The sequence below is a fragment of the Rhinoderma darwinii genome, chromosome 12 (assembly GCF_050947455.1).
Source record: "Rhinoderma darwinii isolate aRhiDar2 chromosome 12, aRhiDar2.hap1, whole genome shotgun sequence".
NCBI classification, from domain to species: Eukaryota; Metazoa; Chordata; class Amphibia; order Anura; family Rhinodermatidae; genus Rhinoderma; species Rhinoderma darwinii.
This window is the reverse complement of record NC_134698.1, coordinates 67,268,832-67,293,259: the sequence shown is the minus strand read 5'-3', so window position 1 is coordinate 67,293,259 and position 24,428 is coordinate 67,268,832. Positions and strand designations below refer to the sequence as shown.

The following is a 24,428-nucleotide window of genomic DNA, read 5'->3' as shown; positions in this document are numbered from 1 at the left end:
CAGTTGGAACCCCTCAATGGAAGGGCAACGGTGATGTGAATGCCATGTTACTCAATGTCAAGGCTGGACCAAGTAGCATGGAGAGGAGGCATCTCCCTTTGGTGTGACTAGATTAGGTAAGCAAGTCTAGCACAAAACAATATTTACAGTTTTTTTAACCCCCGATTAAGCGTATAAGACGAAGAGATGGGCAAATAATCAGCCGTGTGAAAAACATCTGAACTAGGTCGACCTTCAGACCTAACAGGATTTTAAAGGGATACTCCACCTTGGAGATAGTCTAAAGAATGTACAAAAAAATTGTATTAATGAAATCCTTTTATCCGAATTTCTCCTCTTACAAAAAAATAACGGCATGTTTGCAGGGAGTTTCCAATTCACAGTTGCTGGCACTAATAAATGTCACTCCGTATTAACTCAACATAATGCTGACACGAGCTGTTATAATGTGATGATGGTCATTTCAACAGCCTGACATCACTGGCAGGGAAATAGAAGTGAATGTAAATGTCCCTGCAATTCCACGCATAACTTAATTCATAGAGAACATGAAGGGTTATGTGCTAGAAATGACATCAAAATATATGATACAGCAGGTATAATGAAAGTATGATGACTTCATATCTACAAATATAGCAGGCGCAAGCTAAGACTTGTCACATGCTGTCATTTATTCCGTACTAAATTCATTTTTTTGGTCGCATAACAATTTTCACTTGACACAACAGGTAGCTTTTCATTAATATAAAAAGGGCCTATTTGATATTATAAAAATGGCATGTTATAAACAGATATATCAGGCATCGACTGAGAAGCTAGGGCTTCTGTATGATGGTCAGCAGTGAATTTATCATATCTCATCATACGACACTTACGTGGATATGGTTGTAGTAGTTAAAAAAATGCTCGGCGTTTAGAAAACCTTTTTATGGGCACTACATTTTTTTTTAGAATTCTCTAACCAAATGTCTATATATTAAGCAGTAGTGTACACAGAAGAGAGGGGACAGCAAAGATTACTTGGGAATCGCAATATGGGGACAGGCTTGCCACCTAGAACAGAAGAGCCTGGTGATTTATTACCCCACCACCCCCTTTCAATTCCTCACCCCCTTTGCTAACAATGTACAGTGGCTATAAAAAGTCTACACACCCCTGTTAAAATGCCATTTTTTTGCATGTTAGGCTTCGTTCACATCTGTCTCATGGCTCCATTCCGACGTTCCGTCGGAACAGAGCCCTGACTGACACAAACTGAAACCAAAAGGTTTCCGTTTCCATCACCAATGGTTTCAGTTTGTCTCCCTTGTGCAAGGGTTCCGTCGTTTTGACGGGATGAATACCGTAGTCAACTACGCTATTGCTCCCATCAAAGCGACGAAACCCTTCCACAACTGAGACAAACTGAAACCATTGGCACCGGATCCGTCACCATTGAAATCAATGGTGATGTAAACGAAAACCTTTGGTTTCAGTTTGTGTCAGTCAGGACTCCGTTCCCGACAGAAAGTGTTGGAAAGGAGCCCTGACGCAGATGTGAATGAAGCCTTACTAAATCAGTACAAGATGAATAATTTCAGAACTTTTTCCACCTTTTAATGTCACCTATAATCTGTACAATTCTATTGAAAAGCAAACTGAAATCTTTTAGCGTGGAAAAATAAAAATAAAAGAACAAAACTAATGTGGTTGCATAAATATGCACACCCTTAAACTAATACCTTGTTGAATTACCTTTTGACTTTATGACAGCATTCAGGTTTCTTTGGTAGAAGTCTATCAGCATGGCACATATTGACTTGGCAATTGTTGCCCACTCTTCCTTTCAAAAGCGCTCCAAATCTGTCAGCATCTCCTGTATACAACCCTCTTCAGGTCACCCCACAGATTTTCAATAGGATTCAAGTCTGGGCCATTCCAAAACTTTGATATTCTTCTGGTGAAGCCATTCTTTTGTTGATTTGGAGGTATGCCCTGGGTCATTGTCGTGCTGAAAGGTGAAATTCCTCTTTCTCATCTGGTCTTCTCATCAAGTTTTGAGGGACGTCCAGTTCTTGGTAATGTCACTGTTGTGCCAAATGTAATCCATTTCTTGATGACCGTCTTCACTGTGTTCCATGGTATATCTAATGCTTTGGAAATTCTTTGGTACCCTTCTCCTGACAGATGCCTTTCAACAATCAGATCCCTTTGATGTGTTGTAAGCTCTTTAGGGACCATAGCTTTTGCTGTCACATGCACCAATGAAAATGTCAGGAAAATCCTAATAGAACAGATGAACTTTATATGGGGTTACTCAGAATCACTATAAATAATGCCAGCTGTGTACTGACTACTATTTAACATGAGTTTAAATGTGATTCTGAATACAACCACATGCCCAATTATGGGAGGGTGTTTATACTTACGCAACCACATTTTTGTAGTTTTGTTATTTTTCCCCTCTAAATAATTTCAGTTTGTTTTTCAATGGAATTGTACAGATTATGGGTCACATAAAAGGTGAAAAAAGTTCTGAAATGATTAATCTTGTACTGATTTTTTGACATGACAAAAACCTGGCATTTTAACAGGGGTGTGTGGACTGTTTATATCCACTGTAGTTTCTCTTCAGAAGGGAGTTTTGTTTAATGGTGAATGGGATGGGGCCAACCAGGACTTGGCCCGTATCTCCAAGGGCCCTATAGCAACCCTATGGACTGCCTCTATGGTACATGCTTGATACTAAGGCTTTTTAGCATTGAATGGGTCTCTTAAATTGGATGTAATATTTTCATGGACCTAAAGAAACTGTTGATTTGGAGCACAAACCTCCAAAGTATTAATCCGAGATTTTGTAAAATGTTCGAAGAAAAAAAAAACAACTGGTTATGTCCCTACAACAAAATAATCTTAAAAGTATTCAGCACCAACAAAGGGGAATATTTATCTTGTATATCTGATGAAGCCGCATGTCACTTGGGAAGATCATTTTTCACTAACTTCCTATGCTTCAGTGAGTTTTATCCTTTAAGCTATTAATTACAATCCATTAATTTTGTTAACATTTGAACATCTAAAGAGGTTACCTGACAACGATTATTTGTCCTATGGATATTCAGACACTTTGGAGTTAAAAATGATTGAAAACAGCCATTATTTCACAATGTTCTAAAGAGCTTAATGGTGGAAATTTCAAGGACAAATACCAGTCTAAGTGGCAGTGAAGAGGAATACTCCATGTAAGCTTTCGTTAACATTGTGCTAATTGAAACAAATAAAAAGACAGAGGAAAGATCCATTATTTTTTTTTTTATTATTATTTTTTTATCTTCATCCTTTTAAAAACATGAAAATAAATATCTGCATACAGGTTGTCCATCGCACTGGAGTTAATACTAAATATATCCAAGCTCTGCCTTTGATTACTGTAGCTATATAGAAAGCCATTATAATATATTATATATTGATATTAGTTTTTATTGATACATTAACCTATTTTTCCATTTGTTTTTACTTTGTCTACTACTACTACTACTACTACTACTACTACTACTACTACTACTACTACTACTACTACAAACTATCAACCACCAGGCTAACTGCTGTTTTTTTGATCTTGTTATGTCTCTTATTTATTCAAATTGTGGCTGAGATGAGTATCCTACTAGGTTCAATAACGAATGTATAATTTTTACTAATACACATTAAACAAAATATAGATGGCCAGAAGAAGGCAAACGCCCCTCCACTTGCGATTAGATTGAATTCTGCCTTGTGGGTGTTGGTAAAAATAGTTCTGGAACCAATAATGACCGTTTTATACGTTCCCTGGATACATTGAAAAGGGACCTACTATTGACTTTATGCTGCCCTATGCTGTATTCAGCAGTGTGTCACTCATCTCTGGTAGTTTAGTGATATAGGATAAGTTCTATGTTGCAGCACGTTGCGACCGCTGGGAGGAAGGAGTCCTCCACTGATGATTCAGTGCTTTCTCCCTACACCCAGTGATAGGGGGAAAGCAGTCAATCATCAACGACTGGGCGGGGGTAACGGCAGCTCATGAATACGCCATACTCCTTCTTCCCAGCAGTCGCACCGTGCTGCAACATTCAAAATGGAAGATATCCTAAATCACCAAACTACCAGAGATGAGTGACAGGCCGCTGAAATCAGCGAGTCTATCACTACTTTAGGCAGTTCTAAGAGAGCAACATAATGTCACTGATAGGTTCCCTTTAAAGAAACACTACAGGAAAAATTCATACGCTCTGTTATGCCTAGTGAAGGCCTGAAGGGGCAGTATCTTTGGTGTTTTTTTGAATATCTAAGTCATGTCCTGGTCCCTCAGGTCCTGCAATAGTGTTCCTTTAACATTATTCTTCTCCCCCTTATTAATTATAGCTCTCATTATAATTAACATGAGTTCCTTAGACAGTACAAGCACTGAAACATATGCACTAATCTTAGGTAAACTTGTTGGCTCATATAGTGAACCAAATACCTAGTACCATTTGTGCCCAACCAATGAGGGGAATATTTCTGCTGCACCTATGTGATCAGATTTTTAGAAAGCTGTCTCTTGATGTCAACTGGAATGTTTCCATTCACTGACAATACAGTTCCATACAAGCTCTGTGTTGTACAGGTCACCATATATACAACACCCATATATAGGTTTATGGGGACCTAATGTACCTGCATATGCCTCTGATCTCTAATGAAGGAAAACAGAAGTATTTATAGGATATCCGACAGAAAAATAATTGTGGCATGTTCACCACGTACAGAGCATCATACGACAGCGCACAGCCCCGTAGTACAGAACCGCTATGACTCCATGTGAGCAATGTACAGGATCCTTGCACACAGCTCTGCTATGTTTAGCCTATTCATTTTATGTTCCTTACTTTTTTAGTTAAAAAAAAAACTACGGATTAAATATGTTCGTATAAGAATATACACTACATCTGTAAATGAAATAGTTAACAATAGGAAATCGAATATATCGTCAAACTGATATGGTTAATATTTCCTGACTTCACTGCACAAGTTTCACAATCTCAGTTTTTATTGCCTGGTAGCTTCAGCGTTGACCTTTCTCTGTGTGGGTTGTGCTATTCAGTATATACTGAAAACACAGAAATTCCTTCATAAAAATGTAATTCTTAAAATGAATGTATTTTATGGTGTTTTGGAATGCACACAGATTAATTCATTTATTTTATTCCTATACAAATTGTGTAGTTGATTCTAAGTACAGTAATATAATAGCAAAAAAACGAAAACAGACTTCTCCGCAAACCTTGAACTCAATGGATGTGTGTGTTTATCAGACCTGCCCTTAAAGAGTTGATCCCACCAAGAAACATATTACCTATACGTGATACGTTTTTGATCGCTGGGGGTTCCACCGCTGGGACCCCCACGAATCAATAGAACCGTGTTCCTGAGTACACTCTCTGAACGGAGCGGCTCGGCTATCTCCGGTAGCTCCATAGAGGAAGAACCGAGCATCAGCGCACGTGCTTAACCACCATGCCATTTATTCAGGGGACTCAGGACCCACGTTTTGTTGATCGATGGGGGTCCCAGCAGTGGAACCGCCAGTGATCAGACACATATTGCCTATCCTGTGGGATAACCCCTTTAATCAATCTGAAGGCTGGGGTTGGACAAGCTCTCTTACTCACATATGAAGAAACAGGTACCTGTTATTTTTGAGATTTATTTAATTACACTTATTATTTATGTAGTGAATTCTGTCACAAATGGAAAAAACTTGGATTACTGCAGCAATCTGCCCATGTCACAGATAGAAAAAAAGGGAACTGTGCATGTTCAGATTAGCAAAATTACATTGTTGCTTTTTTTTTGGCAGCCTTAGGCTGGGTTCACACAAAGTTTTTTGGAGGCGGAAAATCTGCCTCAAAATTCAGTTTGGAAGTTTGAGGCAGATTTTCCTCTCCCTGCATGCCGATTTTCGCGGCATTTTTCGCCTGCGGCTATTGAGTGCCGCGGGCATAAAATGCAGCGAAATATGCTTTCTCTGCCTCCCATTGATGTCAATGGCAGGTCAGAGGTGTAATCGTGCGAAGATAGGGCATGTCCCTTCTCTCGACCGTGAGCCGGTTTTACCTCTCGCTGGAGAAAACCGCCTCCGCCTCCCATTGAAATCAATGGGAGGCATTTTCGGACAGTTTTTGGCGAGTTTTGCGGCACGGTTTCCGCATCAAAAAAACTTGTAAAAAAACTCCATGTGCACCCAGCCTTACTTTGAGCATGTCACAAATGAAAAAACCTTTCAGTATTCGCTCATTTCTTATGTGGAGTTAAAGGGGTTTTCCAATCACAAAAGGACTCAGGAAAGGCTATCAATATCTGATCTGTGGGGTCTGACTCAATGTGATGCGATGGCTTGTTTTTTTGTGGCACAAGTTGTAGTTTTTATTTCCACCATTTTGGGGTACATATAACTTATTTATTCACTTTTATATTACTTTTTTTTGGGGGGTGGGTGTTAAAATAGAACAAGCAGTTCCACCATTTTTTTTACACGTTTTTTTCGCGTATTATAAAGAACATGTTAACTTCATTTTACAGGCTGGTACGATTATGGCGATACCAAATATGTATAGTTTATTTTTATATTGTACTACTTTTGCACAACAAGGATATTTTACGGGAGAAAAAAATAATATGTGTTACCACAATTTTTTTATTTTTCCTTTGATGTTGCCATAGGATGTTGTACTAGGAGTTGTAGTTTTTATTGCCATTTTGGGGTTAATTTAATTAATTAGATCGTTAGTTGCTGGCCGGTAGTGCAGGGTGTCAGCTGTAATACACAGCTACTACCGTCAGCTTATGGAGCGTGAGCCCGCTCCATACTACACTCCCCGCACCAGGACGTGCTATTACGTTGTGGAGCGCGAAGGGGTAAATCTGCCATTGTGGTAGGAGCACAGCTATGCTTTACAGCCGTGCTCCTGCCACAATCTCATAAGTACAAAGGGCAGTAGCCAAGAGATCCCAGTGAGATAAATAGTATTTCCGTGTCTGAGTGGTCATAAAGGGGTTCGTACAGTCTATAGGAAGAGATGGTGTACAGTCCCCTCCCACACAGACCAGTGAGAGACACGGAATATGTATACAGAACCTTATTTGTGTGTATAATGTTGCTATCCTGTCTTTTTTAGGCCTCCAGTAATACAATAGAGCTGTCATCCATCATTAATTCTCCCACCCTCTGCTGACCATGTCCCAGTCTACACAGCAAAGCTCAAAAGTGAATGTGAGCCTATTATGTGTGGACTCCATTGGTCAGTGTGAAAAAAATGAAAACTTCAGAGTTATGGAAAGTCACATCAAAAATATAAAACAATCCCCACCACATAATTTATATTTTATTTTCTGATAATACATTCCCTTCGTGACTTTATGTTGGGTAGCTATGCCTAATAAAGAATGCGTGAGAGGATTTCTTTAAATAGAAACTTGTCAAATAATATAAAAGGGGGACTACACACTGGTTGAAGGAATTTCTGCACTCTAAATGAGGACTCTGGGTTCCTATGGTAATGAACAGCTGCATTGATTGTTATAGCAACAGATCTTCTAAAAATAATAAGTAAGGAGCTATCAAGAAAAAGGTTGATACGTAACTTTCAGAATAAGTGGAATGACTCTGGATTTATAAAGGAAGCACTTTGTGGATGTAATGAATGAGATCAATGATGCTTAAATGACTTAGCTTATGCATATACAACAAAACTTATATAGATGCAGCAGAGGGGAATCTGCCCATTATGACTTTTTTGTGCACCATAGTCTGCACTTCTATGAAGAACCACAGAGAACTCATTGCAATATTAATTGAAAGGATGATAATCTCTGAAATTAGCTAATATCACTGTGGAAAATGAAGGCCTCTGCAAATGAAAGGGCGACTGTGTGATACATGGTTGGCTCGATATGTTGGAAAGGGGATCCTCAGGATCTAGGGCCTAAAGCTATGACTCTTTGTGAGTGTACTGTACTAGAGAATTAGATATATTACTGTATGTTAAGGATAAGTTAAGTATTAGAATCTCTAGTTTAAGGGTTGCTCTTACAACAGCCATCCCCTCCAAAGAAAACATAGAGCATGTAAACATTGTTTAGGAGAGTCACTAGCTCGAGACCCCCCGGTATGAGCCAGAGGAGAGAGACGCTAAAAAAAAGTGGGAGCCACTGTTTTTTAGCGTCGCTCTGCTCTGGCTCATAAATACTTATATCACTGTATGTTAAGGGATAAGTTGTTATGTAATTCCCTAGTACAGTACACTCACAAAGAGTCGTAGCTTTAGGCCCTAGATCCTGAGGGTCCCCTTTCCAACATAATAAGAGACAAGAACTATAAATATCAAATGTTGGTTCAGATCACCGTTAAAGATTCAACGTTCACCTCCAATTGCTAGCTAGCATTAGATAAGATGACAAAAAGATTAGATTTCAAAAAGTTCCAATGATGGACCTTCCCTCTTTAAGGGGCTGTAAACAACAAAGTAAAATGCTATGACTGTAAGCAGTTTAAGGGCCCATTCACACAAACGTGAACCTTGTCCATGTGCTGTGCATTGAAACAGCGCACAGCACACGGCCCCATTGATTTCAATGGGGCTATTCACACATGCGTGAGTTTTCATACAGCGATAGTCCGTTGGGTGAAACTCAATGGGTGCATGAAAACCACGGACAGCACACAGATGCACGTGGACAGTGTGCTGTCCGTATCTTACACATCAATTACATTAAAAAAAAGTGCTTGCGAGTGCGTGGAAAACACATGCCACTTGCAAAGCACACGATGCATAAGGCAACGCACACGGACAGATTTACGTGCGTTTTTTCCGCGTGGAAATCTGTCACGCTCGTGTTAAGGAGGCCTAAGAAGAACTTCACATTGTGGGCCCTTTAAATTACGATTTAATAAAAAAAAAAAATGGAAGCTATACCCCCTGTCAACTAAAACATAGTAGTAATTGCTTAAAGCTTATTATATTGTTTAGGATGTGATGAGCAGCTTAATGGAGTTTCTCTAGCTACATACACACAGGCTAAGCCGTGTTTATAGGCAGCCGATTGGTTGCATGTAATTCAGTTGCTTATGGGTACTTATGCTAGAATTTCCTGCTCTGAGAGAGGCAGCCAGGGCTGCTTCATTCAGTGTCTGGACACAGATGTTAACTTGGTTGTTGTAGAGAACACGGAGTGAAATAATGTTAATGAAAAAGATAAAACTTTTTCTCCATTATAAACTGGGAATCGTTTTTGTGTTTACAATCCCTTTAAACATATTTAGAGAAACTATAAAAATCCTTAAAAACATCACTCTTCTGACCTTATTTGTACTCGCAGGAAGACTCATGCTCTTATGTTATTTTTGGATACAGTAAACGTTACACTTTGGCATTACCAGGCGTGCGCAAATTAGGCCCCGTGTGAGTTAGAATGCAAGTATCCAAGAAAACAATTGTCAAAAAAAGTCTCAGAAGTCGCCCCCTCTCAGCAATCCTATGAATAATATCTGGCAGATTTATAAGCAGACTTGATATGGTGGGAGGTTTTCTTGCACTCTTAAAAATGTCATACTCTGCTATTAAAAGACACGTCAGTCATATTGATGGTCGAACATTTTATGATTTTTATTTTTAACAAGCTGCATGGGCGAAGTTTTACAAAGTTTTAAATCTAATACAAGACTCAGAAAAGCCACACTGATAAAATTCAGCATTTACATTATCCACATGAACAGAAAATGGTATTTGCAATGTTTTTTGGAACTTCTTTTCGCCTCTAAATCGCATATGCAGCGTGTAAAAGATTAGTGGAATACACACAAAGCTCCTATCTTTGAAAAATAGAACTCTCCTGACTTAGAAGAGATTACTGGGCTTTGAATTTATGTAAAGAACGAAAAAGCCACAATCTCTATAGAGCTGTTGATTCTTTACATTTCTTGGATATCTTTTGAGGATAGAGGCAGTGCCATCTAATTAACTAATTCATGTTTTGTAACATTACATTTTGTTTGACAGCAATTCAGATAATTGTATGAAAGAAGAAAACATTGGGTATACAAAATTAGAGAAAGGCATGGCTAGTACAAGAGCAGAGATGTCTTTTTTTTTTTTATACTTTACAGTTATATGGTCAGAATCTGTTAGTATTCTACTTTTACCATGTCAGTATTGGTTTCGGAGAGCCCTTCTGGAGAACACATTGTGCCTTAGTCCGAATTCACACGAGGATGTTCAGTCCGTGATACATGGACCGTATGTCGGCAGTATTTCCCGGACCAAACACACTTCAGGGAGCCGGGCTCCTAGCGTCACCTCCCCTCCCATATTCTCGCACGAATCGGAGTGTTGACCAGTATGGTTTCGTTATAATGTATATTATCTTTCTCTTCATTTGACAACACATAAAAATTGGTATAAGGCCTAATGCACATGGCCATATTCCAGAGCTGTTATAAGGCCCTATAGAAGTGTACAGAGCATTTAATGTATCTCCGTATTCCTCCAGTTTCATATGGAGGCATACAGAAATACAGATTCCGTATGATAAAAATTCATGGCATGCTCCATCGGACTCCGTATGTAAGGAAGCATTGATTTCATGGCATACCCTATAGAAGTGTATGCGGTCTTTACTGTATCCCTGTATTCCTCCAATTGCATATGGAGGCATAAAGAAATACACATCCCAGAGTCATAGAATTCATGGCATGCCCTATTGGACCTGGCATCGATTTTAGCTCCATACATATGGCACCCAGCGGAGTATTGGTGGCATTGGTGGCACATGGAGTCCCTGCAGGTCTGTAGTATGGACCTTAAGGGACTCTGGGTGGCGTACGGCTTCTGTGCCTTATACATTAGACCTAACATTCATAGGAGATCAGTCAAGTGCTTCTTTAACCTAGTGTAAAGATCTCTATTGGCTCTGGACATTCTTTTAGTTATTGTTTTACATATTTTATAAGTTTTAGAGTTGCCAGAACTTTTTCATTAGATAACATTCCAAGTTGACGCTTGTGGGAATTATAAAACTGTGAATATTCAAAAACAGCTGGTAATATTCATTCTGGTCATAATTGGGTTCTATGGAAACTTACGGTGGATTTATTTTAGCTTTTATGATATTTAGTGTTCATTTTCAGTGTGTTTATCTGCAGAAGGTAAGGGGGCACTCTTTATATGCATTTATTCATGGATAAAACGATAGCCACAACACCCGGACAACCCACGATTCTACTTAATTGAATGTAGATCACCTTAGGGAATCTATGGTAATCTATGCTTGGGATTCTCGTGTTGCAGATTTCTTACAGTTGCTCTTCCCGAGGACCCCTTTAACTGCTGCATAACATGTTATATTAAATATAACTCTTCTGATCCCTTAATAGCTACAGATGTAACACAATACAGGTGATGCCCTGTTGTTAGTAAATTACAGTGGTAGGATGATAAGCTATTGTGTGTATGCCAATAGGTGTGTATAACTAATATAATATATATTACATATACCAAATTCTCTGTATATGGTAATACCTTATTTTGTATCTGTATTTGCTGATTTTCTCGTTTATTTACTAAAATACTACTTATCCCCTGCTCTTCCTAGGATAGGCATGACATCTCAATATAAAATGGCAACCGTTAGGCTGGGTTCACACGACCTATTTTTAGACGTAAACGAGGCGTATTATGCCTAGATTTACGCCTGAAAATACGGCTCCAATACGTCGGCAAACATCTGCCCATTCATTTGAATGAGTTTGCCGATGTACTGTGCCGACGACCTGTAATTTACGCGTCGTCGTTTGACAGCTGTCAAATGACGACACGTAAAATGACTGCCTCGTCAAAGAAGTGCAGGACACTTCTTCGGACGTTTTTGGAGCCGTTTTCTCATAGACTCCAATGAAAACAGCTCCAAAAACGGACGTAAAAAACGCAGCGAAAAACGCGAGTTGCTCAAAAAACGTCTGAAAATCAGGGGCTGTTTTCCCTTGAAAACAGCTCTGTATTTTCAGACGTTTTTGGTCACTACGTGTGCACATACCCTTACAGTTCTATGGTTGAGTATTTATGCCTAAAATGAAAAAAATAAAAATAAATATATAAATATATATACACATATATATGGCTTGCAGCAGTGGTGTGTCCCGGTTTCAACTGTATCTGCGTCCTCAGGACGCAGATACAGTTGAATTTAATGCTGGAGCATGGAGCCGACAGCTCCTTGCTCCAGCATTCATTGTGTAATGCCAACTCCTGCTGTGAGCGGCTTGACATAGACAGGCGCGATGTAGTGACATCATCACACTGCACAGAGTGGAGGAGTAGAGGGTTCTCCTCCACTTGTTGTGGGAACGGGGATGGGTAAATATTTATATTATTATTTTCTATTAGGCACTATATTGTGTGGTGGCAGCTAAGGCGGCATTATACTGGGTATGGGGGGAGGGGGTCGCAATAGGGAAGTTTAATCTATTTGGGCAGCTTTGGAGGCATTATACTGTATGAGGGCAGTTATTGGGGCATTATACTGTATGAAGGCTGCTATGGTGGCATTATACTATGTGGGGGCAGCTATGGGGGCATTATACTGTATGTGGGCAGCTATCGGGGCATTATACTGTATGGGGCAGCTATTGGGGCATTATGCTGTATGGGGCATCTATGGGGGCATTATGCTGTATGTGGCCAGCTATGGGGGCATTATACTGTGTGGGGGCAGCTAATGGTGGCATTATACTGTATGTGGGCAGCTATGAAGCATTATACTGTGTGAGAGGCACTATATGGGCATTATACTGTGAGGGGACAGGTATAGGGGCATTATACTGTGTGGGGACAGGTATAGTGGCATTATAATGTGTGGGGATACCTATAGGGGCATTATGCTGTGTGGGGACAGCTATAGGGCATTATATTGTATGGGGACAACCATAGGGACATTATACTCTGTGCGGACAGCTATAGGGGCATTATATTGTGTGGGGACAGCTGTAGGGGCATTATACTGTGTGGAGGGCAGCTATGGGGGCATTATACTGTGTGGGGAGGCACTATAGGGGCATTATGCTGTGTGGGGCAGCTATAAGGGCATTATACTGTGTGGGGGCTACTAAGGGGTCATTATAGTATGCGGGGGCAGCTATGGGAGCATTATTTTGTGTGGGCAACTATAGGGGCATTATCCTGTATGGGGCAGCTATAGGGGCATTATACTATGTGGGGGCAGCTATAGGGGCATTATATTATGTGGGGCCACTAAGGGGGTCATTATACTATGTGGGAGCAGCTATTGGAGCATTATTCTGTGTGGGGGCAACCATAGGGCCATTATAATATGTGGAGTACACTATGGGGGCCTTATATTGTGTGGGAGCCAACTCAGATGTGTTTTGCCCCCCTGTGCTAAACCCCTAGCTATGCCTCTGATTCTGTGATTTCCACAATTCCAAAACTTTTCCTTCTTGGTATTGCAATTTCAATGTTTAAATAAATAAACCATAATATATATATATATATTTATATAAAGCCTTTGGGCTTCCTCTTTTTATATGGCTGCTAGTACAGCACAGCGATCCCAATCGGTTGCCCTATTGGAAATAAGTTAAGATGAGTAAATTTATGGTAATTTGCAGCGAATCGCAAGTGACCCTATTGCTCTGACTGACACTCTGATGTCTTTCGAGGACTGTAATCAAGTTGGTTTACAGTCCTAGAAGACATCAGGGAGCAAACAGAGTAATCAAGGAACTTGCAATTTCACCTTTAAAATAAAAATATCATACTCAGACCCTGGTCTTCTGTAGCGTCGCTTGTCATTTCCTGCAGGTGTCACATGGGATAAAACTACCTGCCGGGTCTCCTGAGATGACGGGGTTTTGTTCCATGTGTATGCTGCAGCTAATCACAGGCTTCAGCGGTCACATGGGACAAAACTACATCATCTCAAGAGACTGGCGGGTAAATGTCTCAATAGGAGACATGAGTATGGTATTTTTTTTGTATTTTAGGGGTGGAATCGTAAGTGCCCTGATTGACTCTCTGATGTCTTCTAGTACTGTATCCAACTTGAATACAGTCCTAGAAGTCATCAGAGTCAGACCGCGTAATTGGGGCAATTGCGATTCGCGACAAATTTATCCGAACGGTCGATTTAATAGAATCAGCCCCAAAAAGAATTTTGCAAAATTCACTTATCATTAGAAAGGACTGATATAAATGTCCCTCCATATACCTGTAGTTCTCTCTACAAGCACACTGATTCTGATTGATGAGGACTTATGACAGACTAATGCCGGTTTAAGTTGTAATGCTGACGTATTCTAGTGTCCGTTTTACAGCCGTAATACCTGGACCTGCTACCGTTTTACTGAACCGGACATAGATCACCATTGGGTTCGGGTTTGGTTGAGCAGAACCACAAAGAGGCATAGCATTGTGGCTATTACGTGTGGCCACATTACAGCCGTCTTAAACCTAGTCTAAACCTGTCTCTACTCTTGACTACAATGAAGTACATGGAATATATTCCACCGGAGTATATTTAAAAACATTATTTTTTTTGTGTGTATGGTATCTTTCTGTTGTGTTATTTTTTGTTCGATATATTTTCTATTTTTTAAGCTTTTGTCTTATCAAAGTGGCAGAAATGTAGCAACTTTATGGACTACAAAATGATTACCTTCTATGTTCACATTTCCCTGTTCGGATGCGGTTTTTTAAATTAACATTAATAATTATAGTTTGCGCAAAGCAATCTCCGCTCCGGCGAAAGAAAATAACACACAATAGAGATTACATTTTGTATTTGCTCCATGCAGTCACAGAAAAGGTTATTGCATTAGCATGGAATATGGAAATGTATCTGTATCTTTCAGTACCAGCGAGAAGCATTATAAAAGAACATCCCAGTTTTTTAGTGACGGTTCTCCAACCCTTTGTTATTTTAACATTTCTAGATTTCAGTATCATTTTATGAAAATTGTAACAATGCTCAGTGGATGAGAAATGATTTACGGTTCATTTGAAATGCATTTAAAGGGGCTTTCCACTATTTATATATATTTTTTAAATCATTGCAATGCTGCTGCCTTGTAATTTTGTCCTTTGACTATATTTTAAAAAATTAATTTATTTAAATCAGCTTTAAACTGTATTGTTTATATAGCGGTGTGTTTACAATATTTTGCGCATGCGCAACGAAAGCAATTTCATTGCGCAAGTCGCATTAAAAGTCTGTACATTGCGCCTCTGTTCGAGGCAAACTAAGCCTCCTCAATACCTGTAATGTTCTTTTAGATTACGTCTCAATACGAACACTTTTTTATTTTCATTCAGGTTATCTCTCAGTGCCCGCACGCCCGACAATGTTGGTATCTACAGTGATAATGGCACTGAGGAATAACGGATGCCATTATCATTTGTAGGCATCTGAAATTCATCCGTATTTACGGATCCATAAAAAAATGCAAATGATGTTATCAGCATGTTGCATAGCAACGCTTTCGTAAATACGGACAATATACGGTTACACATCTGTAGCCGTCCGTATTTACGGATGCATCCATAGACTTCTATGGGAGAGTCTTTGCTGTAATTACTGACAAGAATAGGACAGGTTCTATCATTTTTTCAGCACGGACACCCATCCGTAAAAATACTGAAAGGTGTCCGTGGCCAATAGAAATTAATGGATCCGTAATTACTGTCTGTAATTACTGATGAAAAATACGGTCGTGTGCATGGAGCCTAAGGCCTCATGCACATGGCCGTGCCCGTACTCACTGCCTGCGATTGCAGGCATGGCAGGCCGCCGACGGCCACAGGCCGCAGCCCACATTTTCGGGCCACTCTCCCATACAAAGTATGGGAGCACGGCCCGTAGAATACAAAAAATAGGGCATGCTCCATAATTCCCGTCACAGTTCTACGGCACGGACACCTATCCGTAGCGATACAGAAAGGTGTCCGCGGCCAATAGAACTGAATGGGTCCATAATTGCGGATGGTATTACGGTCCGAAATTACAGAGATTTATTACGGTCGTATGCATGGGGTCTAAGGGATACCTTCCAATGACTTTTTACTAAAATAGCAGCCCTTGTGGTAGATCCTATTTTAAAGTTGGACCATTCATGTCATACTACACCGTTTTCCAAATTATTATGCACATTGGATTTAAGTGTCATAACCATTTAATTATTAGTTTTTCAATTAAACGCATGGATGGTATTGTGTCTTAGGGCTCTTTGGATCATTGTAATCAATCTCAGACACCTGTGATAATTAGTTTGCCAGGTGTGCCCAATCAAAGGAAAACTACTTAAAGAGGCTCTGTCACCAGATTTTGCAACCCCTATCTGCTATTGCAGCAGATCGGCGCTGCAATGTAGATTACAGTAACGTTTTTATTTTTAAAAAACGAGCATTTTTGGCCAAGTTATGACCATTTTTGTAGTTATGCAAATGAGGCTTGCAAAAGTCCAAGTGGGTGTGTTTAAAAGTAAAAGTCCAAGTGGGCGTGTATTATGTGCGTACATCGGGGCGTGTTTACTACTTTTACTAGCTGGGCGCTCTGAAGAGAAGTAACATCCTCTTCTCTTCAGAACGCCCAGCTTGTGACAGTGCAGATCTGTGACGTCACTCACAGGTCCTGCATCGTGACGGCCACATCGGCACCAGAGGCTACAGTTGATTCTGCAGCAGCATCAGCGTTTGCAAGCCTCATTTGCATAACTACAAAAATGGTCATAACTTGGCCAAAAATGCTCGTTTTTTAAAAATAAAAACGTTACTGTAATCTACATTGCAGCGCCTATCTGCTGCAATAGCAGATAGGGGTTGCAAAATCTGGTGACAGAGCCTCTTTAAGAAGGACGTTCCACATTATTAAGCAGGCCACAGGTTTCAAGCAATATGGGAAAGAAAAAGGATCTCTCTGCTGCCGAAAAGCGTGAAATAGTGCAATACCTTGGGCAAGGAATGAAAACATTGGATATTTCAAGAAAACTTAAGCGTGATCATCGTACTGAGAAAAGATTTGTGGCTGATTCAGAGCACAGACGGGTTCGTTCAGATAAAGGCATAATGAGGAAGGTTTCTGCCAGACAAATTAATAGGATTAGGAGAGCAGCTGCTAAAATGCCATTGCAAAGCAGCAAACAGGTATTTGAAGCCGCTGGTGCCTCTGGAGTCCCGCGAACCTCAAGGTGTAGGATCCTCCAGAGGTTTGCAAGTGTGCATAAAGCTATTATTCGGTCACCCCTAAACAATTCTCACAAGCAGAAACAGTTGCAGTGGGCTCAGAAATACATGAAGACTAATTTTCAAACTGTGTTGTTTACTGATGAGTGCCGTGCAACCCTGGATGGTCCAGATGGATGGGGTAGTGGATGGTTGGTGAATGGCCACCATGTCCCAACAAGGCTGCGACATAAGCAAGGAGGTAGCGGAGTCATATTTTGGGCTGGAATCATGGGGAGAGAGCTGGTAGGCCCCTTTAGGGTCCCTGACAGTGTGAAAATGACCTCTGCAAAGTACATAAAGTTTATGACTGACCACTTTCTTCCGTGGTACAAAAAGAAGAACCGTGCCTTCCGTAGCAAAATTATCTTCATGCATGGCAATGCACCATCTCATGCTGCAAAGAATACCTCTGTGTCATTGGCTGCTATGGGCATAAAAAGGAGAGAAACTCATGGAGTGGCCCCCATGTTCTCCTGACCTCAACCCTATTGAGAACCTTTGGAGCATCCTCAAGCAAAATATCTATGAGGGTGTGAGGCAGTTCAAATCAAAACAGAAGCTCTGGGAGGTTATTCTTTTATCCTGCAAAGATATTCAAGCAGAAACTGTCCAAATACTCACAAATTCAGTGGATGCAAGAATTGTGAAGGTGATATCAGAGAAGGGGTCCTATGTTAACATGTAACTTGGTCTGCTAAGTTTTTTTTGATTGAAAGAGCTTTTGGTTTCTGTAAATGACCTGCTGATGCTGCAAATTCAATAAATTACCATTTTAGTTCTCTTTACAACCTTTAAAATGTTTTGATCTCTGTTGTGCATAATAATGTGAAACAGAGCATTTTGAGTTTTTTACTTCTAAATAAAAATCTGTTATCATTAGGAGATTTGTTCAATAAAATTTGCATTATACTCCAACAGTTGATGGCTTGAAGATTATACTGACTGTCATTTGCATCGACTATTTAGGAAAATCAGCGAAAAATAACATTTGCATAATAATTTGGAATGCGGTGTATATGAAATATGTTAAGTGAAGCCACACATCATGAGTTTTGTTTCTTTAAATTGCCTATTTCTTTCCATTTTCCCGATTCCAAAGACTGTAATATTCTTTCAAGTACCACCCACAATATGTGATCACAATTTTGAATGTTGTGCTATTATCAGTCATTGTAATGTTAGTTTATGTATTTATGTGATGAAGTGGAGACAGCTGAAGGAGTTCTCATTCGCTTCCTCATAAACACACACACACAAAACACCTACACTGATAGCGTTGGCATAAGTGTCATTTATGAAATAAGTGTCATTTATTCTCAATAATGCCTGTCAGAATGATATATGGTTAACCAGATAGAAGGGATGGATAGAAATCAATTTTGATGCAATATTAGCTGAGTATTTGTCAGTGTACACAATAGCAGTTGTTTTTTTGTCTGTCCTTTGCTCTGTTTTTAACAGGGTACATGGTTCCCTTGGGTTCGGACAGGGTGCATTGTAGTAAAATATTACAGCTGTCAAAAGCGCATTTGCTAGTGATAAGGAATTTATGAAATTTCAGATGATTTTGTATAGTTTTAATGTCTTTTGCAGGTTATTTTTTTTACATTCTCCAGGAGTGCAGTATTATGTCATTTTTACCCATATCAATGAAAATTTGGTTTGTATTAGGCTTCGTTCACATCTGCGTCAGGGTTCTGTTCTGGCGTTTCCGTCAGAGATTCTCGTCAGAACTGAACCCTGACTGAAACAAACGGAAACCATAGGTTGCCGTTTGTATCACGATTGATTTCAATGGTGACGGATCCGGTGCCCATGGTTTGAGTTTGTCTCAGTTGTGCAAACGTTCCGTCGTTTTGACGGAATCAATACCGTAGTGGACTACGCTATTGTTTCCGGCAAAACTCTGGGTCCCGTGCACAACAGAGACAAACGGAAACCATGGGCACCGGATCCGTCACCATTGAAATCAATGGTGATGGAAACGGAAACCTCTGGTTTTCGTTTGTGTCAGTTTGTGTCTGTTCAGGGTCCCGTTCTGATGGAAAGCTCAGACGGAACGTCAGAACGGAACCAGAACGCAGATATGGACGAAGCCTTAGTCTGACTACACAGGACCTGGATAATGCACACAATGATATCCTACCACTTGAATTATAAACACAATGAATTCATAGTACAGAAATTTTAAATACAATGATGTCACAATACAGAGATAATCAATGGTGCTATCTCTGCACATGGATAATAAAGATAGTGATTTCACAGTACATCACTACCAAAGTGAAGAAACAGCACAGGAGTAAAGGGCCTTTTACACCGTCCGACACTCGGCCTGTGCAGCGAGCACCAATCAACGACACATCGTTTTGATCGGCGCTCGTTTGCTCCTGTCCCACGGAGCTATGGATGGGCACATGTGGTCGTTACTCCAATCCCTCGTCCCCATACATTATTATCATGTTGGCAGCGTGTTTCCCTGTTTACAAAGGGAGATGTGCTGCCGACAACGATAATATTTTACTTTTTAAAACAATACGATCAGCAGATGAACGAGCGTTTGCTCGTTCATCTGCTGATCGCTGCCCTGTTTACACAGGACAATTATCGGCAACGAGCGTTATATGAATGCTCGTCTGCACGATAATCGCCCAGTGTAAACCTCCTTAAGACCTCGTGCACATGACCATAGTCGTGTGCACGGCCCGTGACTATAGGCACGAATGGCCGCGGAGTGTCATCTGCGGGCCTTCCGTAATCACGGACCGTGCACATACAAGATGTGCATTGACTCTAAGAAGCCTGGACCGAAAATGCGTCCTGTAAAATGCACTGGCCGCGAAAACCACTGTCGTGTGCATGGGTCCATAGAAATGAATGGGTCCGCAATTCATCCACATTTTTGCCGATGAATTGCGGACGCAAAAAAACGTTCTTGTGCATGAGGCCTAAGTAATAGTTACAGTGATGTCACAGTACAGTGCAGTTATCATGTTCATAGAGTACCATTATATAGGGATAATGCACAAAGTGATATAACAATACAAAAATAACATTTGCAGCGTTGTCACGGTATATGAATAATTAAATACTGTGAAGTCATAGGAAAGTGTAATTTCATACAGTGATGTCACAGTATGGGAATAATGTACACAGTGATGTTACTGAACAGGGTCAACAAATGCAGTGAGGTCACAGTTCATAAATAATAAACACCCGTTAAGTTATAGGAGAGGGTTATTTTATGTGGTGATGTCATAATATGGAGTAATTTGTCACAGAACAGGTATAATGCACACAGTGAGGTCACAGTATGGAAATAATGAAGACTGTGGTGTCACAGTAGAGGCATAATAATTATAGTTATGTCATAGCAAATGGCTTAGGACCGCAGTGATGTCACAGCACAGTGATAATTAATGCAATGCTACCTCAGCACAGGTACAATAAGCCTAGTGATGTCACAGGCATAGCTCATGGCTAAGGACCACAGTGATGTCACAGAACAGGGACAATAAACATAGGATCATAACTAAAGATAATGCACACTGCGATGTCACAGTACATGGATATTTAATGAAGTGATATCACAGTACAGGAATGATATACACGGTAATAAAACTGAGAGATGAGGCTAACACTTATGTAACAGTAGAAGGGTAATAAATAATGATGTCATAGTAAATAGAATAATGTTCCCTTATGTGTCATAGTGGCAGTGGGGCCCCCTCTTAAGCCCTAAGGCCCAGTTGTGACAGCTACTTTTTCACCCCCTATAGTAATGTCCTTGTGGCCCACTATGGAAGAGCCACACACATAGAGATCAATTTATGTGTTAACATTGCACTTCATATGTCATATAGAATTCACTCATGCTTTCTATATGCATAAGTTGACATCAAATAAAATCTGCTCAATATCAGATAACATGTAGATTCAAGCTTTAATTATTGACAGCTTCCTAGATCACATGACATGAAATTTAAAAAACTGCTTTTGGACTCCTCTGGGAATGAAATGTGCTAATAAATTGCCTTTTTCAACGATTCCTGAATAATTCATCTTAACAGCTGTCTCACATTAAGAGCAAGTAGAGAAAAAATAAAACCCTAAAAGCATAAGCAGCAAAAATAAACCCAGCATCCAGAGAGTCTTGTGTATAGTACAGTCCTGTGGTAGATATAAGGAGCGCTAGTTTAAGAAATCGGTAAATTATGTTACTGCTCTTTGCTTCCTACATTCATTGCTCTCTCCTGGCAATATATCTTGTCAGTGGCAGTAACTGCTCAGCTGCCTATTGCAGGCAGGAGAGCCTTCTTTTAGGACTGACTGCTTGGTCTGTAGTTTGACTACACTCTTGATGGTTCGAAAAGCCAAATCGTCCCTTTTTTTTTTCTTTTAAACCAAACATTGGAACATTTCCAATTGAAAGTTTCAATGCATTACAAAACCACTGTATCTGAGTCCTTAGACCTTGTTCACACAGGGATGATGGAGGTACAGTTCTTAATGTCAATGCTATTGCACCAAGTCAAGGCTTCAAACCAGTGGCCAGTGATGCAATGTGTGAAAATCTATTAATAAATACCTATATCTTAACATAGTTCAGTAAAATAGGAACATCTGCAGAGGCTTAACTTGAAGATCCTGAGCCCCCAATGCAATATCTGTAACAGGTAACCCAACTTTCCAGGTGCTATGTATCATACTAGTACCTTCCTATGTTGTAGAAGGAGCATTGGGCATAAGGGACCAAGTCCTGGATACAACTGCAACCTCTGCACCCCTATAGCTATGCCCTGCCCCGGAGCACCCAAAAGAGCAATAGGTTTGTCTCGTGGAAATTTGACATTGTTTTGTTTTTTTACTAGGGGACTTTAACGTTTTAACTATAAAGCTTTGGAATACCTATTTATTTTAATGCATTATTGCCTGTGCAGAAAAAATTGTTAGTCATCTGTTTTAACCTTGTAAAGAAATATACCTAAGGTATATCTATACAATCACTCTTACTTACAGTCCTGGGTGCCTTTGTTATGGCACTTTTACATGGGCCAATAATCGGGCAACCGAGCGTTTACAGAACTCTCGTTCCCGATAATTGCCCTGTGTACACAGGGCGACGATCAGCCGATCAGTGAGCAAACACTCGTTCCTCGGCTGATCGTATCATTTATGCAGCCTAAAATATTATCGTTGTTGGCAGCACATCTCCCTGTGTAAACATGGAGGCATGCTGCAAACATGATAGAAATGTAATGAGCGCTCGTTACCATACATAGCACCTTGTGAAAGAAAAGGAGCGCCGATCAACAAGCTTCTTCGTTGCTCGTGCTCGTTGTTATGGCTAAAATAGGTCAGTGTAAAAGGACCACAGTCTGTCATATAAAAGTGTCAACCTTGGCATCATAATCAGAAAAAGAATAAAGGGAGCCCTCTTAGCTTTCTCTTATGTTGGCTGTTCCCTTGGGGGCACAGATGTCAATCACAGCTGCGACCACTCATGTAATCCCGCAGGCACCGCAATGTACCTTTCTATCCAATTGTGCAGGAATGTCCAATAGCGCCAAGGGTAGAATTATATGGAAATTAATATGGCTGATAGCATTATATGGGTGGGGGTGCTTAGAGTGAAAAAATATCTGGTACAGTCCCTGTTATTTTGGGAAAATTATTAGAATCAGTGCAGAGAACTATGTTGTCAAATCTTAATTTCTTACTATGTCTTTTCCCAAAATACAATGTCACTTAGGGCTTTTAATGGGGTATTCCCATCTTGGACATTATTTGACATATCCACAGAATATGCCATAAATATCATAGATAAAAGCAGGTCTCACCTCTGAAGTACAGTGAATGGGAGTTCAAGAAACAGCGCAGCACCGTGAGCTACTCTGTTTTCCATAGCTCCTGAGTTCTGGAAACAGTGTAGCTCACTTTGCTACGCTCTTCCGGTAAGCCTTAATAATTTCTATGGGAGTTCTAGAAACCACATAGCAAAACGGGCCGGCTGTTCCTGGAAAACCCAGCCACCTCATCAGACAGTGGCCAGAGCCAAGCAACATCGGCAGAAGGTAGGACAGGGGTCAGAGGGCCACTTTATAGAAATAGATGGGTGTCCCAGACGTATGACCCACATCTTTTGGACATTTATGGCATATGCCATAAATGTCCGAGATGGGTATACCCCTTTGAAAGCCCTAAGTGACACTTAAAACACAAATACATCTCCACCTTGAAGTTAATACCCACCATTGAACACCATTTTGTTTTTCTGCCACCACTAGAGGGAGCTAATTAACTTACTGCATACAGTTTATACATTGAACTCAATTATAACGCAGTATGTACTATGCTTCTAAGTTCCACTTAGTGGTGGCTGAAGGCTGACAGAATTTTATCATTTCACACCATGTCTAATCAGAGGATTTGGAACCCTGTATTAGAAAAATACAGCTTCAATCGCAATAAATACATTTTAAGAAATTAATCAGGGTAGAATGTTGAACATTCACTGTGCTGCTGGTTTTATATGTTGTATACATTGTTTGACATGTGTCCATTCCCATTTTAATAATTGACCCTTCATGTAGATTGGAAGTTGAATTCACTATAAAATAATTATAGAATTAATATTATTTGAGTGTTATATAAACTCAGACAACTCCATCAAAATGTGCATATTAGGTTGAAAATAATTAGTATACATCCTTAATTATTTGTTTTTTTTTTTGTTTTTATGCAGGTTCTTGCAATATGTCCCAAGGACATGAGAGCAGACATCTGTGTACATCTAAATAGAAAAGTTTTTAATGAGCATCCAGCTTTCCGTCTTGCCAGCGATGGCTGCCTGCGTGCTTTGGCAGTGGAGTTTCAAACAATTCATTGCGCTCCAGGTGACCTCATCTACCATGCCGGTGAAAGTGTGGACGCTCTCTGTTTCGTGGTGTCAGGATCACTGGAAGTCATCCAAGATGAAGAAGTGGTGGCCATACTAGGTAAAACAAACCGTGTACTAGATAATTACTTTCACAGCAGTGTCTGCTTTCAGAGCATTGTGATGTAAATGTCAAATAAACAATTGATCAAAAAGTTAAATTTTTAGGTTTCACTATTTTCGCTTTTATATTAATC

General features: G+C 40.0%; 1 protein-coding gene across 2 annotated transcripts in view; it reads left to right on the top strand.

The window, feature by feature from the left end:
• KCNH5 (potassium voltage-gated channel subfamily H member 5) overlaps positions 1-24,428 on the top strand; it is a 194,736-nt gene that overhangs the window by 135,430 nt on the left and 34,878 nt on the right. For both annotated transcript variants that reach the window (XM_075843740.1, XM_075843739.1), the window contains exon 11: positions 24,040-24,292. In XM_075843740.1, the coding sequence (XP_075699855.1) occupies positions 24,040-24,292 (253 nt within the window). The remainder of the gene's footprint in view (positions 1-24,039; positions 24,293-24,428) is intronic.